Source organism: Nyctereutes procyonoides, unplaced genomic scaffold, assembly GCF_905146905.1.
Source record: "Nyctereutes procyonoides isolate TBG_1078 unplaced genomic scaffold, NYPRO_anot_genome, whole genome shotgun sequence".
NCBI lineage: Eukaryota > Metazoa > Chordata > Mammalia > Carnivora > Canidae > Nyctereutes > Nyctereutes procyonoides.
In genome coordinates this window covers 85,985,793-86,005,976 of record NW_026575125.1, presented here as the reverse complement: position 1 = coordinate 86,005,976, position 20,184 = coordinate 85,985,793, and the positions used below count along the sequence as shown (strand labels likewise).

General features: G+C 36.8%; 1 protein-coding gene and 1 pseudogene across 1 annotated transcript in view; one reads left to right on the top strand and one right to left on the bottom strand.

Annotated features, from left to right (window-relative positions):
- Positions 1–20,184, top strand: part of LRCH2 (leucine rich repeats and calponin homology domain containing 2) — a 109,686-nt gene that overhangs the window by 86,136 nt on the left and 3,366 nt on the right. Inside the window, exons 17-20 of the mRNA XM_055339052.1 lie at positions 2,285–2,342; positions 3,112–3,224; positions 3,406–3,543; positions 3,732–3,809. Of these exons, the coding sequence (XP_055195027.1) occupies positions 2,285–2,342; positions 3,112–3,224; positions 3,406–3,543; positions 3,732–3,809 (387 nt within the window). The remainder of the gene's footprint in view (positions 1–2,284; positions 2,343–3,111; positions 3,225–3,405; positions 3,544–3,731; positions 3,810–20,184) is intronic.
- LOC129518803 (transcription factor BTF3-like) lies at positions 18,397–18,938 on the bottom strand (annotated as a pseudogene).

Below are 20,184 nucleotides of genomic sequence, written 5' to 3'. Positions count from 1 at the left end.
GTTTGGATCATCCATATTCACCATATAACTTTAGTTAATTACATAGGTATTTCATTTTATATAGGCAGTGTTAATTTTTTTAAAAGCCAGGATCATTTGTTTATTGTTTTGGATGAGTTGCATTATGAAAGTTTTAAATGGATTTGGATATTAGCTTTATAAACATGTTCCTAAATTATTTATATGAGAAGTAAAATTGTTTGCATTCTTTTAGAAAGCAATATAAATTAAGATATCCTAAAATTAGTCTTTGTTGCATGCTCTTGTTAATCCTTTCTTTTACTTTCAGTTATAATAAATGTAAGCATATAAGTGACTAGTTCCCTGGTTGCCTTATGATTTTATGATCTGTGCTCATAGGGAGAGTATTAGTGCCAGTTTTCTCAAATTATATTGCTTTTATAATACATTTTGCTTACATTTGGATAAGTGAAGTTTTGGGGAATTCATGACGCTTTAACCAATATAATGAAGATAAACTGTGAGCTTGTGGGTGGATAGGGTGATGAACAAGTGTTTTGGTGGCTCAGCTAACATTCAACTGGAACTGCATATAACATGTTAATCAGCAGAAGATTTAGAGAATCAACAGAATTCTGATTACTTCCATCTCGTCTGTGAAAGAAAATGGTAAAAATCAATTATTAAAAAAAAATAGAATCAATTAGTATAGGGACACCTCGATGGCTCAGTGGTGAAGCGTTTACCTTCAGCTCAGGGTGTGATCTCAGTGTCCCTGGATAGAGTTCTGCATTGGGCTCCCTGTGGGGAGCCTGCTTCTCCCTTTGCCTATGTTTCTGCCTCTCTCTGTGTCTCTTATGAATAAATAAGTAAAATCTTAAAAAAAAACAGTATAGTACTATACTATTTTTTAAATTTAAATTTAATTAAAAATTTTTTTTCCGTAGGCTCCATGTACAACATGGAGCTTGAACTCACAACCCTGAGATCAAGAGTCTCATGCTCCACTGACTAAGCCAGTCAGGCACCCCTAGTATAGTACTATACTGTTTTTTAATTAAAAAAAATTTTTAAAATATTTTATTTGTTTACTTGAGAGAAAGAGAGAGATGACAAGTAGAAGGGAAGGGCAGAAGGAGAAGCAGACTCCCTGCTCTGCAGGGAGCCTTATGCAGGACTTGGTCCCAGGACCTGGGGTCATGACCTGAACTGAAGGCAGATGCTTAACTGACTGAGCCACTCTTTTTTTTGAAGTAGTCTCTATGCCCAGCATGGAACCCAACACGAGGCCTGAACTCAAAACCCTGAGATCAAGACCTGACCTTAAATCAAGAGACACTTAACTAACTGAGCCACCCTATTCCTAGTACTATACTATTAACAAAGTGCTTGTCTATACACTTGAACCTAAAGTAGTCCCATGAGCTGGGTATTATCCTCATGATTTTGTAGCTAAAGAGATTGGTAACCTTTACCAAGCTAAAGAGATTGGAACATTTCCCAATCAGTAAATCTCAATCATTTATTGACTCCAGTCAGTGAATGGTAGACAAGTGACTGAAGCCAGCTGCTTCACAGCTATTGCAAATGTTAAATAAGGTACTGCTGAAATTATGAAAGGGATCTTTTTGCCTTTGGCAAGCCCAATTTCCAAAGTGCTTTTAGTTATCTCAGTTACTTCACAACAAACACCCCATTTTAAGTATGAAGAAATAGTCACAGAAATTAAATGTTTTGCTCAAGAGTTAGCCTAAGCTTTCTAACTCCAAGCTCAGATTTTTAAAATATACCAATTCTTTCAGCAGCACACCACTGTGTGAAAGCACTTTGAAACAATGTATATTCAAATAGAAGAGATGATAATTTATCATTTATTAGTATCAGCTATCATCCCCTATTAGTGTGAATATGCAGATTTGTCTCAGATTATCTACTAAATGTCAAGTCATTAGTAGATAATGAGTAAATATTGCTAACCATTTATTTTTCATTGAAGCTTATTTAATTTTTGTGGAGGCTTTAATCTGGTTCTTCATTCAAAAAATAATACCTATTTATTTTATGTAATTCAGTAATTTTTATTTTTCCTTACACTAGGAGAGGGAAGTATTTGCAAGCTTATGTAGTCAGATCAATTAGCAAATATTTGTAGACTTTTTAAAAGTGAAATGTATCAATTTGAATTGAAATACAGTTTGCCTTTCTGTACTCCACCAATCATGGAAACAAATAAATACATCTAAAGTTGGAATGGATATAAATAACTGTCTTGACTATTTTGAAAGAAAAGTGGTTTTATTTCTTTTCTTTTCTTTTTTTTTAGGAATATGATAGAACTGATGGTTTTTCACATGGTCCTTTTGGCTTGAAGCCTAGATCAGGTAAGTGCATATTCTGCAACTAAATTTTTTTGGTTATATATGAAATTAGCGTTTTCCAGCTTAAGTGGGATTGATTCCGTAGTTTTAAGTACACATAGATTCTTTCCCCTCTCTTAAAAGTAATTTTCTCTTAACCTTATTTGTCTTTCCAATTCCCGTTCCCCATTTCTTTCTTCCTCTTTACCTTCAAGCTCCTGAAACCTCAGCTTTTTGCCTTAGATATACTGCAGTCTTATTTCCACTCTACTGTGACTGCTATTAGAATGACCACTCTGCCAGCAGACCAAATACTGTTTGAAATTGTAGCACTCCATTATATTGTGGTTTTAAAAAGGGATCTTTTCGCATTTGGCAAGCCCAAAAGAAAATGGATCCATGTTACTTGGCAAGGTATTGAATTATAGTTTTTATTCCTGAATAACTGTATTGACCTTCAAGAATAATTTCCTTTTTCTTTAAATATAATAAAGGCAGATTTATGTTCAATAATAATTTTTAACCTGGATCATAAGTTTTTAATAACTAGTATGTTTAAATAAGAACATGTGTAGGTGGTAGAAATCGTTACACTTGTCTTCCCTGTTGCTTTCAATTGTGCAGATAAGTAGATTCCAATTATAATCTATGAAAAAATATTTAGAATGTATTAATAAGTAATAGTGTTTTATGTAGTTTTGTACTGATTCTTCATTATCATGCTTCTTTTCCCACCACTGGTTGAGTCTTCCTATTAGCCTTGTGATAAGCTAGGAACTTTCTCTTTTTATAGCTTTTAGCCGCTCATCTCGTCAGGAATATGGGGCAGCAGATCCTGGATTTACAATGAGAAGAAAGATGGAACATCTACGGGAAGAACGAGAACAAATACGACAACTTCGGAATGTAAGTGAGCTTGACCTTACAGATCTGCTTTGTGAAATGGGTTTAACTTGGAAAATTAGCAAAGTATCTGCATTTTATTTGCAAAGCTTTTTAAAAGTTTGAATTATATAATGATTAGTAATATAAATATGTAGCATATCTATTTATAGGATATCTGTGATTTATATCCATTTCTTTATAGAATCTTGAATCCAGGTTAAAAGTAATTTTGCCTGATGACATTGGAGCTGCGCTGATGGATGGAGTTGTTCTTTGCCATTTAGCCAATCACATAAGGCCACGCTCTGTAGCTAGTATTCATGTGCCATCACCAGCAGTGGTAAGTTTTGTCTACAATTTGTTAGTTTTCTTTTCTTTCTTTTTTTTTTAATTTGTTAGTTTTCTAAAGGGAGGTAGAGCTTCTTGGAACTGTTTTTAAATAATATACCTCAATAAATTTAATTTTTAGTATTGATAAATTTCTGTATAAATATGCCTGAAAAATGCCTTTTTCCTCTTACTTTACAGCCTAAACTGAGCATGGCAAAATGTCGAAGAAATGTAGAAAATTTTCTTGATGCTTGTAAAAAGTTGGGTGTATCACAGGTAACTGTTATTTTTCTAACAAAATGATCATTTAAATATTAATTTATTATGTGCATACTGGGGTTCCTCTTCACAATCAGAATGAATAATGCTTTCTGAACATGAAAATCAATACCTTCCCTTAGTACCTTTTACTGAGTTCTAGCTTTAGTCATAGCAATTGTCTAATGAATGTTTTCAAGCTGCTTTTAAAGTGATTTATAAAATAGGTACATATATGGAAAAATTCCATAATCATACTGAATAAACTGTATTCATTCATTCATTCCATATCACTGAATAAACATGACCTAATGGCTATATTAAAACCTTATCATGATGCAGTTGCTACTTTCATTTTTTCCTGCTGAAAGACATTTGGACTCCTTTGTAAATCCATGGGTAGACTCAGATTGAAGATTTGCATTCAGTGTTAATTATATTTTAAATGCCAAATTGGAAATCTTAGTAACATATTATGGTAATATCTCATGAGACAAACTTTGTCTAAAACTTGTAGGAATTGGCTTATGTTTCACATAATAATTACAGTACTGGAAAACTAACAAAGCAACATTATAAATGTGTAAGAATACGAATAATTAAAATATTGCTTTTTTAAGAAAACATAATAGGCCTAACATCAAGATGATTGACTATTGAGAGGTCGTAGTGTTGTTAGGAGATCACAATATAGTTGTGCTTTTTTCCTCTTTTATTTTTAAAAATTTATTTTTATTGAGATATAATTAACACATAACGTTGTATAAGTTTGGTGTACAGTGTGTTGATTTGATACATTTATTATAGAATTGTACTTGATTAGCTCTTTTTACCTGTGTCATCGTAATCTGATCTACAGATTCCACTTTGACCTCTTTCCTCAAGTGAATAAATACAATATATATAGAGAGAATCAGTTGAATTATAGTGTAATTTATAAACTACACACTATTCTTTTCTAACTACATCTCTATACTTGACATGGTGTTTTAAAATTTTAACTCTTAAACATTTTTATGTTAGTTCTTTCTTTTTTTGTCCTCTTAATCTCTTATTGAGAAAACAAAAATTAGGAAGGTTTATTTTCTAGTTGTGATTGTATTATATACATTTTTCTCACTGAAAATGTTCTTGCATATATAAATAGGTCATTACTTTTTATTGCTGAGTAGTATTTCATTGTATGAATATATCACAATTTGTGGTCTATTGACCTCTTGATGACCATTTTTAAGAGTTTTTTGGGGGGCATTTTCAATAAACATTCATTGAATGAATGCACATTTTACAAATGAGGAAACTGAGGCACAAAGAAAGTAGGGAATTTGTCCAAGGTCACATCTTTAATAAACAGTGCAGCCAAGCTGTGAACTCCTATGGTCTAACTTCAGAACATTTCCTCTAACTTGGATATTCTCTATTTCTGTTTGTTTACATGGAAAAAAAAAGGCATTGTAGCATACTCCAGACCTTCTTGGTACAGTGGGCATGGAGGATTAATGAGGAAGGTCTTATGAAAACTCTCCTACTTAGCATACTCTAATCTCTCCTTAGCTTGTTTTAGAGAAGGATTAGTGCCCCACCATGCTTATCATAAAAGGAACTATGGAAGGACCAGTTATCGACTCCCATTTTCAAAACTCCCCAGCTGCTGCCAGTGGTGGAAGAGTTTAATTGTTAGCTTCAGTTTGTTTTTTCCCTGACTTAGAAATGGTAAATAGAGTCAATTTTTTCATTTTAAGATTTTTTTGTATTTAATAGTTTTTTTGAGGTATAATTGACATTCAGTAAAGTTCATATAGATAAGGTGTTTTTTGACATGCATACACTATGAAATCATCACCATAGTCAAGATAATCTGCATGTTCTTTACCGTCAAAACTTTCCTTGTGTCCCTTTGCAATCCTTTCTTCCCAAGATAACCATTAATCTGCTTTCTGTTAATATAGTTTAGTTTGTATTTTCTATCTAGAATTGTATATAAATGGAATGATAGAATATGTATGATTATTTTCTGCCTTTTTACACTCAGTATAATTTTTTTTAAGATTTTATTTATTTATTCATTCAGAGAGAGAGAGAGAGAGAGGCAGAGAGACAGGCAGGAGAAGCAGGCTCCATGCAGGGAGCCCGATGTGGGACTCGATCCTCGGTCTCCAGGATCACACCCTGGGCTGCAGGTGGCGCTAAACCGCTGCACCACCGGGGCTGCCCAGTATAAATTGTTTTAAAGACTCACTGAAAATGTTCTTGCATATATAAATAGGTCATTACTTTTTATTGCTGAGTAGTATTTCATTGTATGAATATACCACAATTTGTGGTCTGTTGAACTCTTATTGGCCATTTGGATTATTTCCAGTTTTAGGGATCACTTAGACAAATAACACAACTATGAACATTTATATAAAAGTCTTCAGATATATACATTCTTTAGTTTGGAGTAGATATCCAGGAGAGGAGTGACTGGAACATATGGTAGGTGTGTACTTAACATTATAAGAAAGTACAAAACTTTCCCAAAGAGATTGTACCATTTCATATCCTAACAGCAGTGTATGAGAGTTCTAATTTCTCTACATTATCAACAACATTTAATATAGTCAGTGCTTTTTTAAAAAATTTTTGCCATTCTAATAGGTATGTACTGGTTTGTCAGTGTGGTTTTAATTTGCATTTCCCTGAAGACTAATGATGTATATTGTCTTTTCAAGAGCTTATTTGCTATTTGTATGACTTCTTTATGAAATGTTCTAATAATTTGTCTATTTTTTAATTGGGTTGTTTTCTTGTCAGTGAGTTTGAGATTTCTCTACAAAGAATGGACACAAAGTCCTTTATCAGATGTGTGAATTACGAATATTGTAGCATAAGTCTTTGGCTTGTTTTTTCATTCTCATTAGAGTACTAAACAACAGAATTTTTATATTTTTTGAAGTAAAATTTATCATTTTTAAAGATTGTGCTTTTGGTGTCATACCAAAGAAATTCTTGCATGACTCAAGGTCATAACATTTTTTTTCTAAGATTTTATTTATTAATTCATGAGAGACACACAGAGGCAGAGACAGAGAAAGAGGGAGAAGCAGGCTCCCCACAGGAAGCCTGATGCTGGATTTGATTCCAGGCCCCCAGGATCGCCACCTGGGCCAAAGTCAGACACTCAACCACTGAGCCACCCAGACGCCCCTCAGGTGTAGGATTTAATGATTCATCACTTATATACAACACCCAGTGCTTATTACAACATGTGCCTTCCTTAATACCCATCTTCCTACCCACCTCCTCTCCAGCAACCCTCGGTATGTTCTTTATAATTAAGAGTCTGTTTTATGTTTTGCCTCTCTTTTTCCCCCTGTGTTCATCTGTTACATTTCTTAAATTCCATATATGAATGAAATTACATGGTATTTATCTTTCTCTGACTTATTTTGTTTACCATAATTCTCCCTAGCTCCATCCATGTCCTTGCAAATGGCAAGATTTCATTCTTTTTTATGGGTAATATTCCATTGTGTATATATAACACTTCTTTATCCATTCATTAGTGGATGGACATTTGGGCTCTTTCCATAATTTGTCTATAGTTGATAATGCTGCTATAAACATTACGTGTATACCTTCAAATCAGTATTTTTGTGTCCTTTGGGGTAAATACCTGTAGTTCAGTTGCTGGTTTGCAGGATAGTACTATTTTTAACTTTTTGAGGAATCTCCAGTCTTTTCCAGAGTACCTGCACCACTAAAAGTGTAAGAGGATTCCCCTTTCTCTGTGTCCTCACCAACATCTGTTGTCTCCTGTGCTATTAATCTTAGCCATTCTGACAGGTGTGAGCTGTTATCTTATTGTACTTTTGATTTGTGTTTCTCTAATGATGAGTGATGTTGAGCATCTTTTCATGTGTCTGTTAGCCATCTCGATGTCTTCTTTGGAGAAATGTCTCTTCGTGTCTGTTGCCCATTTTTTAACTGAATTACTTGTTTTTTTTGGTGTTGAGTTCTATAAGTTTTTTTTTTTTTTAGATTTTATTTATTTATTTATGAGAGACATAGAGAGAGGTAGAGACACAGACAGAGGGAGAAGCAGGCTCCTCACAGGGAGCCTGATGTGGGATTCCATCCCCGAATGGGGATTACACCCTGAGCGAAGGTGGACACCCAACTGCTGAACCACCCAGGTGTCCCGAGTTCTGTAAGTTCTTTATAGATTTTGGATACTAGCCCTTTATCAGATATGCCATTTGTAAATATCTTCTCCCATTTTGAAGGTTGCCTTTTAGTTTTGTTGATTGTATCCTTCACTGTGCAGAAGCTTTTTATCTTGATGAAGTCCCAATAGTTTACTTTTGTTTTTGTTTTCCCTTGCTTCAGGACACATACCTGGTAAGAAGTTGCTACAGCCAATGCCAGAGAGGTTACTGCCAGTGTTCTCCTCTAGGATTTTGATGGTTTCCCGTCTCACGTTTAGGTCTTTATTACATTTTGAATTTCCTTTTGTGTAAGGTGTAAAAAAGTCCCATTTCATTCTTTTTTTGCATGTTGCAGTCCAGTTTTCACAATACCATTTGTTGAAGAGACTATTTTCCATTGGATATTTTTTCCTGCTTTGTCAAAGATTACTTGACCATATAATTGTGGGTCCATTTTCCCATTTCTTTTTTTTTTTAAGATTTTATTTATTCATGAGAGACACAGAGAGAGAGGCAGAGACACAGGCAGAGGGAGAAACAGGGTCCATGCAAGGAGCCCTATGCGGGACCCAATCCCGGAGCTCTGGGATCCCCCTCTGAGCCGAAGGCAGATGCTCAACCACTGAGCCACTCAGGCGTCCCAATTTCTGCATTTTCTATTTTGTTCCATTGATTTATGTGTCTGTTTTTGTGCCAGTACTATACTGTTTTGATCACTATAGGTTTGTAATATAACTTGAAGTCTGGAATTGTGATGCTTCCAGCTTTACTTTTCCTTTATAAGATTGCTTTGGCTATTCGGGGTCTTTTCTGATTCAGTACAAATTTTTGGATTATTTGTTCTAGCTCTGAAAATTACTGGTGGTATTTTGATAGGGATTGCATTCAATGTGTAGATCACTTTGGGTAGGATAGACATCTTAACAGTATTTATTCTTCCAATCCATGGGCATGGAATGTTTTCCCATTTCTTTGTGTTGTCTTCAATTTCTTTCATCAGTGTTTCATAGTTTTCAGAGTACAGATCTTTACCTCTTTGGTTAGATTTATTCCTAGGTATCTTATGGTTCTTGGTGCATTTGTAAATGGGATTGATTCCTTGCTTTCTCTTTCTGTTGCTTCATTAATGGTATATAGAATTGCAGCAGATTTTTGTACATTGGTTTTATATCCTGCAACTTTACTGAATTAATGTATCAATTCTAGCAATTTTTTGGTAGATTCCATCGGGTTTTCTTTTTTTTTTTTTTAATTTTTTTTAAATTTTTATTTATTTATGATAGTCACAGAGAGAGAGAGAGAGAGAGGGAGAGAGGCAGAGACATAGGCAGAGGGAGAAGCTGGCTCCATGCACCGGGAGCCCGACGTGGGATTCGATCCTGGGTCTCCAGGATCACGCCCTGGGCCAAAGGCAGGCGCTAAACCACTGCGCCACCCAGGGATCCCATTCCATCGGGTTTTCTATATATACTATCATGTCATCTGCACACTGTGAAAGTTTAACTTCTGCCATGATGATTTGGATGCCTTTTATTTCTTTTTGCTGTCTGATTGCTGAGGCTAGGACTCCTAGTATTACCAGTGATGAGAGTGGACAGACATCCTTGTCTTTTTTCTTACTGTAGAGGAAAAGTTCTCAGTTCTTCCCCATTGAGGATGATATTCAATGTGGGTTTTCAGTAGATGGCCTTTATGATGTTTACAGATGTTCCTTCTATCCCTCTTTGTTGAGGGTTTTTCATGAAAGGATGTGATACTTTGTCAAGTGTTTTTTCTGCATCTAGTGACAGGGTAATATGGTTCTTTTTTTTTTTTTAAGATTTTATTTATTTATTCATGAGAGACACACAGAGAGAGAATGAGGTAGAGACACAGGCAGAGGGAGAAGCAGGCTCCATGCAGGGAGCCCGACATGGAACTTGATCCCGGGACTCTAGGATCACGCCCTGGTCCGAAGGCAGGCGCTAAACCGCTGAGCCACCCAGGGATCCCCGGGTAATATGGTTCTTATCCTTTCTTTTATTTATGTGGTGCATCACATTGATTGATTTGCTACTGTTGAACCACTCTTGGAACCCAGGAATAAATCCCACTTGATCATGGTGAATGATTCTTTTAATGTACTGTTGGATTTGATTTGCTAGTATTTTGGTGAGGATTTCTCATCAGAGATATTGGCCTGGAGTTCCCCCTTTTCTGTGAGGTCTTAATCTAGTTTTGGAATCAAGGTAATGCTGGCTTTGTAGAATGATTTTGAAAGTTTTCCTTCCATTTCTATTTTTTTTTTGAATAGTTTGAAAAGAATAGGTATTAAGTCTTTAAATGTTTGTTAGAATTCACCTGTGGGGCTATCTGGCCCTGGATTTTTGTTTGTTGGGAGATTTTTGGTCATTGATTCAATTTCTTTGCCGGTCATGGTTCAAATTTTCTATTCTGTTTCAGTTTTGGCAGTTTATATGTTCTAAGAATATATCACTTCTTCCAAATTACTTGTTTTGTTGGTATATAATTTTTGATGATATTTTCTTATAATTTTATTTCTGTGGTGTTGTGATTTCTTCTCTCTTATTCATGATCTTACTTATTTGGGTCTTTTTTCTTTTTGATAAGTCTGGCTAAGGAATGAACCAGCTCCTGGTTGCACTGATCTCTTCTATTTATTGTTTTTTTTTTTTTTAGTTTCGGTATCATTTATTTCTGCCTTAATCTTTGTTATTTCCCATCTGTTTCCTTTAGGCTTCATTTATTGCTCTTTTTCTAGCTCCTTTAGGTGGAGCCTTAGATTGCATATTTGAGATTTTTCTTTCTTCTTAAGAAGGCCTGTATTGCTATATACTTCCCTCTTATGACCACTTTTGCTAGATCCTAAGGGTATTGGACCATTCTATTTGCATTTTCATTTGTTTCCATGTGTTTTATTAATTTCTTTTTAAATTTTCTGGTTGACCCATTCATTGAAGAATGAGGTAGGTTTTTCTTTACCCTCCATGTATTTGTGCTCTCTCCAAATTTTTTCTTGTGGTTCACTTCAAGTTTCAAAGTGTTGTGGTCTGAAAGTATGCATGGTATGATGTTAATCTTTTTGTACTTCGTGAGGCCTGATTTGTGAACTAATATGTGATCTGTTCTGGAGAATGTCCCATGTGCACTCGATCTGTTATGTCCATCTGTTCCAGTGTGTAATTCAAAGGCGTTGTTTCCTTGTTGAGTTTCTTTTTAGATTATGTGTCCATTGCTGTAAGTGGGGTGTTACAGTCCCCTACTATTATTATATTATTTATTAATGAGTTCCTTAATCAATTTACATATTTGGGTGCTCCCAAGTTGGAGACATAGATATTTACAGTTGCTAGATCTTGTTGGATAGATCCCTTTATTATGACATAGTGCCCTTCTTCATCTCTTATTACAGTCTTTGGTTTGGAATCTAGTTATTTTGATATAAGTATTGCTACTCTGGCTTTCTTTTGGCATCCGTTTCCATGGTCAGTATTTCTCCATCCCCTCACTTTCAATCTGTTGGTGTCTTTAGGTCTAAAATGAGTCTTTTGTAAGCAGGATACAGATGGGTGTTGTTTTTTATCCATTCTGACACCTCTGTCTTTTGATTGAAGCATTTAGTCCATTTACATTCAGAGTAATTATTGATAGATATGAATTTAGTGCCATTTTATTACTTATTTTTTCATTGTCTCTGGAGATTGTTCTTTTTTTTGAGATTGTTCTTTTCTTGTTGCTTTTTGTCTTTCTTTCCCACTCAGAGAATCCCCTTTAATATTTCTTGAAGGGCTGGTTTGGTGGTCACAAACTCCTATTTTTTTGTTTTTCTAGGAAACTCTTTATATCTCCTTCTATTCTAATTGATAGCCTTGTTGGATAGAGTATTCTTTGCTGCAGCTATTTCCCATTCAGCACTTTGAATATATCATGCCACCTTTCTCTGGCTGCCAAATTTCTATGGATGGATCTGTTGCTAACTTTATTAGTCTTCCCTTATAAGTTAGAAACTTCTTTTGTCTTGCTGCTTTTAGGATTTTTTTCTTTATCTCTGTATTTTGCAAATTTAACTGTGATATGACAAGATGTTGGCTTGCTTTTGTTGATATTTTTAAAGGCATTTATTTATTTATTTGAGCAGAGAGGTGGAGTAGAGGGAGAGGTAGTCGGAGAGGGAGAGAACTTCCAGCAGACTCTGTGCTAAGCGTTGCACCCAGCGTGGTGCTCAATCTCCTGACCCTGAGATCATGACCTGAGCCAAAACCAACAGTTGGACACTTAACTGACTGAGCCACCTGGGCACCCCTGCTTTTGTTGATTTTGATAGGAGTTCTCTGTGCTTCCTGGGACTGTTATCTTCTCTAGCTTAGGGACATTTTCAGCTATAATTTTCTAATAAACTTTGTACCGTTTTTTCTCTGTCTTCTTCTTCTGGGACTCTCTGATATGAATGTTATTACATTTTATGGAGTCACTGAGTTTCCCTCATATACTTTCATGATCCAAGATCTTTCTTACCTTATTTTCATTGGCTTCATTATTTTTCACTGTCATATATCACTTGTTTGTTCTTCTGCTTCTTCCATCCTTGTGGTCATTACACCGGTTGGTTTTAAATCTATTATTTCAGTTTTCATTTTGGTCTGACTGGTTTTAAGCTCTTTCATCTCCATGGTAAGGGCCTCCCTGATGTCTTCTGTGCTATTCTCAAGCCCAGCTAGTATTCTTATGATTATCACTTTATATTCTGGATCAGGCATATTAATATCTATTTCAATTCGATCCCTGGCTCTGACCTTTTCTTGTTCATTCTTTTAGGATGAATTCTTCCATCTTGGCATTTTGTCTAGATCTTTTGTCTTTTTTTCTGTGTTAGGAAAGCCTGTTATCCTTTCTGCTTCTTGAGATTAATAGCTTTATGAAGAAGAGTTCATATAATGTACAGGGCCTGGTTCTTCAGGAAGTGTCTCTGGTGTATGCTGCATGCACTCTGCTGCTGTGTTATGGCCGCTCTGTCAGATCAGACCTCTGCAGTTTCTTCTCCTGTGTAGTGTTCTGGTCCGCTTGGTAAGAGACCTGATGCTATTTCCACTAAAGCTAAAGCTTTGCACAAGTTGATGGTCAGTATATATAGTGCATGTGGGGGTTTGTGCTGGTTTTCTTGCCGAGAACCTTCTGCTCTGGTTCTCAGGCACAGTTGTCCTAGAAAAGCAGTACCAGAAGTGCACGTGGCAACAGGGCTTGGTGTCAGCAGTTTAGGCAGCCATTGTTGGCATTGTGGTGTTTATTGAAGTTAGTTTATGCTGAGGGATAGGGGCAGGAAATGGTACCAGTCAGCTCCGTTTTCCCCAGAGAAGGGAGTTCTTGATTGCTGCTGTCAGAGAAGCTCTCCCAGAAGAGTATAGTTTCTCCTCATGTGTCCTAGGTATTTTTCAGTTTGCTTTTTTCACATTGTGTCTAGGTTGCTTGTCCTCCTGGAGCAGCAGTGTACTTTGGACTCCATCCCAGACACGTCAGCTGATTTTTAAACCTCCAAACTGTAGGAACCGGGCGTGGAGGAGACCTGTGCTGGTTGTCTGGGGGAAGGTCTCGCCAGGCTGGGATTGATGCAGGTTTGACCCAGAAGGGCACTTGCACCAGAGTGCAGGTGTGTGGGGTTTGAAGCAAGATGCACTAAAGAGCCAGTGTCCTGGTTAGTTGCGCTTATCAAGGTGTCTTAGCACCTAGGCTGAGAGAGGATCAAGGGAGGGAAACGATGCTTGTCTGCTCCTTTGTCCTTGGAGGGGCAATGTCAGTTGTCTCAGATGTACTCCAAGAAGAGGAACCACAGATTATAAAGTCTGCCCCCAGGTTAGTTGCTTGTGTTCTCTATGGTAGCACTGTAGTCCCACCAAGGCTTTATATCAGCCATGCCACAGACCTCTAGAACTCCAGTATTTGAGCCCCACTGATTGCAAAATGTCCTGAAAATCAGCCCCTCTCCTTTTCCCTGTCAGTGGCTTTGGGGAAGTGTTTTCCTTGTGTGATCCCCTGTGCATTCCACTCTCTCTCTCTCACCTCTCTCTGTGACCAGGGTTCCCTCCATTCTGCAGCACTCAAGATCCTTTTCTCCCCCAAACCACATCTCCACACCTTCAACCTTCCATGATGTGGTCTCCTCTCTCCCTTTGGTTGTGCAGTTTGTTCTGTCAGTCCTCAGATCTATTTCTTGGATATTCAGAATGATTTGATATTTATCTCGCTGTGTTTTAGCAGTGAGGCAAGCCTAAGGTCCTCCTCATACTCTGCCATCTTTGCTCCTCCCCTAGAATATTTTTATTACCCCAGAAACCTCTTACCCATTAGTAGTCTCCCTTCCCATTCTCCCTGCTGTTTTGTTTCTATGGATTTGCTTATTCTAGACGTTGCATATAAGTTAAGTCATACAGTATGGGATCTTTTGTGTCTGCTTTTTTCATTTTGTGTAATGTTTTCAAGGTTCATCCATGTTGTAGCATAAAGTAGCACTTCAATTCTATTTATGGCTGAATATTTTATTGTATGTATATACCTCATTTTATTTATAATTCATAAGTTGATGGACATTTGGGGTGTTTTCACTCATTGTTTAGTATCAATAATGCGGCTATGAACACTCATGAATACATTTTTTTTGAACATTTGTTTCAGCTTTCTTTGTTACATACCTAGGAATGAAATTGCTAGGTGGTTATATGGTCACTCTATGTTTATCTTTGAGGAACTGCCAAATTATTTGACAATTTACATTTCCACCAGCAGTGGTTGAGGATTCTAATTTGTCCACATTCTCATCAACAGTAATTCTTGTTGGGACGCCTGGGTGGCACAGCAGTTGAGCATCTGCCTTCGGCTCAGGGCATGATCCCAGGCCCAGGGATTGAGTCCCACATCAGGCTCTCCCTGGAGGGAGCCCACTTCTCCCTCCGCCTGTCTCTGCCCTTCTCTCTGTGCTTCTTGTGAATAAATAAAATCTTTTTTAAAAACCCGTAATTATTGTTTTCCTTTTTTGATTCTAGCCAACCGAGTGGTATGACGTGGTAGGTATCTCATTGTGGTTTTAATTAGCATTTCCCTAATGGCTAATGATGTTGGACATATTTTCATGTGCTTATTGACTATTTATATATATTCTTTGGAGAAATGTCTTTTCTTTTCTTTTTTTTTTTAATTTTTATTTATTTATGATAGTCACAGAGAGAGAGAGAGAGGCAGAGACACAGGCAGAGGGAGAAGCAGGCTTCATGCACCGGAAGCCCGATGTGGGATTCGATCCCGGGTCTCCAGGATCACGCCCTGGGCCAAAGGCAGGCGCCAAACTGCTGCGCCACCCAGGGATCCTGAGAAATGTCTTTTCAAATCCTGTGTCCATTTGTTAATTGAATTATTCACTTTTTTATTATTGAATTTTAAGTGTTTTTAATATAATCCAGATAGAAGTACTTTATGAGATACATGATTTGCAAATGTTAGCTGTTGTGTTTTTTAGAGATGAACTTTATCAGCTTGAGAAAATTTCTCTCTATTCCTAGTTGCTAAGTGTTCTTATCAGCAGTGGATGCTGAATTTTGTCAAATCATTTTTCTATAACTACTACATATTTTTTCTTTTACAATATTGTGATTTACCTTGGTTGATTTTCAGATATTAACTCAAACTTGGATTCATGGGATAAACCTTGGTCATCATAGATTTTGTTGTTTTTATATTGTTGAAATAGTCTGCTAAACTTTTGTTTAGACTTTTTGTATCTATGTTCATGGGGATGCTGGTCTTTAGTTTTATTTTAACATCTTTGCCTGGCTTTTAGTGTCAAGGTAACCTTGACCTCATGGAAAAGGTTAAGAATTATTCCCTGCTCTTCACTTAACTCGATTTTGTGTAGAATTAATATTATTTCCTTTTAAAATATTTAGTCAAATTCTTTAATGAATCCATTTGGGCCAGGAGTTTTAATTGTGGGAAGGTTTTTTTCTTTTATTCTTTTTAAAGATTTTATTTATTTATTCATGAGAGACACAGAGAGAGTCAGAGACATAGGCAGAAGGAGAAGCAGACTCCCCCAGAGGGAGCCTGATGTGGAACTTGATCCCAGGATCCCGGGATCACGACCTAAGCCAAAGGCAGACACTCAACCGCTGAGCCACCTAGGTGCCCCTGTGGAAAGGTTAATTTTAACTACAATTTTAATTTCTTTAATAGATATAGGTCTATTCCGGTTTTCTATTTCTTCTTATATGAACTTTGGTATACTATTTTTCAAAGAATTTGTCTATTTCACAAAGTTTGTCGAAATTATTCCTATAAAGTTTAAATGTCCCATTCTTATCACCTTAGTATTTGTAGACTCTCTAGTGATGTTATTTCTCCTATTCCTAATATTGGTAATTTGTATATTTTCTCTTTTTTTTTCTGATTAACCTAGCTAGAGGTTTATGAATTTTTAGTAATTTTCTCAGTGAACTAATGCTTCATTTCACTGGTATTTTTTCTGTTTTTTTTCTTGTTTTTATTTTCTTGTTTTCCTCTTTCAACTATATTTGTTCTTTCTTTCTGCTTCCCATTGGTTTAATTTTTCTTTTTTTGGTTTCTAAGGTGGAAGCTGAGGTCATTGATTTGAAACCTTTTTTTTTTTCTAACATTTTAGTGGTTATATCAATAAATAAAACAGTAGGAGGGCAACAAATGTTATGAAAATACAGATAAGATAGTTTTTTGAGAATGCTTCTGATTAATGGGATATTATCAGTAATATTTGGTGAATGGTTTATCAGAATCATGAAGAAAAAAAGATTATTGAGGGATGCCTGGGTGGCTCAGTGGTTGAGCATCTGCCTTTGGCCCAGGGCATGATCCTGGAGTCCGGGATCGAGTCCCACGTCGGGTTTCCTGCATGGAGCCTGCTTCTCTCTCTGCCTATGTCTCTGCCTCTCTCTCTCTATGTCTCTCATGAATAAATAAATAAAATCTTTAAAAAAAAGATTGTTGATTCTCAGGTTTATGTTGAAAGAGATTGAATAGTGTATTACCAACTGAGGTATAAAATATAAAAGGAAAAGTTAATATAGTGATGGAGTAATTCTGTTTTGGATATATTGATTTTGGTATTTTTGTTAGACATCCATTTGGTTATATCACGTTCTTTTTTGTATTCATAGCAGAGTAAAGAGATCATGGCAGGAAATAAAGATTCAAAAGTTATCAGGATGGAGAGTATAGTTGTTAGTGTTTGGGAATAGGAGCCCAGTCTTGCCAAACCTTCCCATATTTCTAGAAACAGTGGATTTAAAAATACATATATAATCTTTGGGACACCTGGGCGATTCAGTCAGACATCTGATTCTTTTTTTTTTTAATTTTTATTTATTTATGATAGAGAGAGAGAGAGAGAGAGAGAGAGAGAGAGAGAGGCAGAGACACAGGCAGAGGGAGAAGCAGGCTCCATGCACCAGGAGCCCGATGTGGGATTCGATCCCGGATCTCCAGGATCGCGCCCTGGGCCAAAGGCAGGCGCCAAACTGCTGCGCCACCCAGGGATCCCTAAACATCTGATTCTTAATTTCAGCTCAGGTCATGATCTCAGGGTCATGAGATCTAGTCCTGCATGGGGCTCCCCACTCAGCGGGAGAATCTGCTTGGGATTCTTTCTCTGCCTCTCCCTCTGCTTCCCCCTCACCCCTACTCTCTCTTTCAAATAAATAAAATCTTAAGAAAAGATGTAATGTTTCTAGATTTGTAAAATACTGTGCTAACCAAGTATAATACAGTTAAAAAACAGGACCTGTAGGTGGCCTGTTTGCTATTCACGTTATCCATTAGTAGCTTATTTTCCTAAGATGAATGGGTGTCCCAACTGAAGCAGTGGATTGCATCATTTCATCAGAAATAGCTACCAAATTTATTTGATGATCTGCACATGTATGCAAACTTTCATGTTTTGATAAAGCTTTGAGAATACCAAAGAGAAGATATAGTATACAAGAGAAGAGGGTGAAGAAAGAACCCTTGAAAACATTAAGAATATTAAGAGAGGGACATCTGGCTAGCTTAGTTGGTAGAGCATGTGACACTTGATCTTGGTGTTGTGAGTTCAAGCCCCATGTTAGGAGTAGAGATTACTTACAAAAAAGAAGAAAAAAGGAAAGAATGTTAGAGTAGGATCAGTGAAGGCTAATGAAACCTAATGCAGAGTTGCTTTCATTTATTTATTTTTTTTAAACTTTATTAACCTTGTTTCAAACTTTATTCCCAGGCTTCTTCAGCTTAATTAGCTGCTAAGAATGAATTGTGTATAAGCAAAAACTGAAAAGAGCTGCAGTGTCCAAGGGGCTTGGGCTTAAAAATATTAGAGATCTAGATTTTATCAGACCCACGAACAAAATTTTAAAAAGCAGTCATAATATAAAATAGCAGCTCCTAGTAACTTCTTCAAGTTTTATCTTCTTCAGAAGTTGACTCAATTCAGTTTGCTTCATTCTTGGAAGCTTCATCAAAATTCTCCACAAGATCTGGAACTTCATCATCATCATCCTCTCCAGTAGTAGGTGGTGCTTTTCCATCCACGGATTGTTTGGGCAGAGCTTCAGCCAGTCTAGTCAGACTGTCTGCACCAAGCTGGTTTAAGATACCGGGTAGCATTTCTGTCAGCTGCTTTGTCTCAGCATGGCCTGTAATGGTGAAAGTGTTCGCTGCCAGCGATGCCTGAACTTTAGAGTTGTTAAAATGGATCACTGTTCTTGGTTTGTGAACATATTCACTTCTTCAATACCAGAGATATTGTTTACCCCTAACTTCTTTAAGGAAAACTCAAGGTTTTTTTATCATCTGCTGTAGCTGTTCTATGAACCACCTTCTTCTTTCAGTGAGCAGTTCCTTTCCCACCAATATGCACTTGTGCTTGCAGTTTGGCAAGTTTCTCCTGGTTCATAATAGTTTCTTTCATCTTGTTGGAGCACAAATGGGACTGCGCGGGGGACTAGGGTTGGCACTCAGAGGGTCTCGGGCGGACCAGCTGAGGTTAGGCGCACATATGCGGGGATGCCAGATGGCAGCTAGAGGCCAGAGTTGCTTTTAAACTTTTTTTTTCTTTTTAAAGATTTTATTTACTCATGAGAGACAACAGAGAGAGGCAGAGACACAAGCAGAGGGAGAATCAGGCTCTCCACAGGGAACCCGATGCAGTACTTGATCCCTAGACCCTGGATCAGGCCCTGAGCCGAAGGCAGATGCTCAACCGCTAAGCCACCCAGGTGTCCCTGCTTTTAAACTTTTTATAGAATTGTGAAGCTCAAATGACACGTGATGTCCTTGTAAGGGGAGGTGTAGTTATTTATGAAATTCTAGATCCCTGGAACTACAAGCGAAAAAGCATCACTAGAAGCTGGAGAGAAGTAAACTAAAGACAAAATAAGTAGTGAATCTCTTCATATATCAGAGACTATGGATCCTGAGAACTGGTAGAATGAACAAACCAGAGCAGACAATTTTGTACAGGACTGAAGAGTTTACAAAGCACTTCTACCTCTTGACTATTCACTTTGTTTCTCACACAGTCCAGTGTTCAGGATAAAGAAACTGAATCTCAGGGAATTTTAGTACCTTGAGTACTTCATATTGCATGGCCCTTAGATGTCCTGGCTGGAAATGTAGTGCTCTTTCTACTCCAACACAAGAGCCTAGGGAACATCTAGCAGGACTGTCTCACTTTAAAATATTTGCTTATTACATGGATTAGATCAACCTCAGATGAAAACACAGTCTGTAAAATAGAATCCCATACCATAAAAATTTATTGAAACAGACATTTTAGAAGTAGAATTTACACAATGAGATATCACTTCACATCTGTTAGAATGGCTATCATCAAAAAGACAAAATATTGGTGAGGGTGTGGAGAAAAGGGAACCCTCATGCCTTGTTGGTGGGAATGTAAATTGGTACAGCCATTATCTAAAACAGTATGCGGGTTACTCAAAAAATTAAAGATAGAAATATCATAAGATGTAGCAATTCTACTTCTGAGTGTTTATCCAAAGAAAATAAAAATACCCATTCAAAGGGACATTTGCACCCCTATGTTCATTGTGGCATTATTTACAATAGCCAGGATATTGAAGCAACCTAAGTGTCTCATCAACTGATGAATGGATACAGATGTGGTATATATACAATGGAATACTACTCAGCCA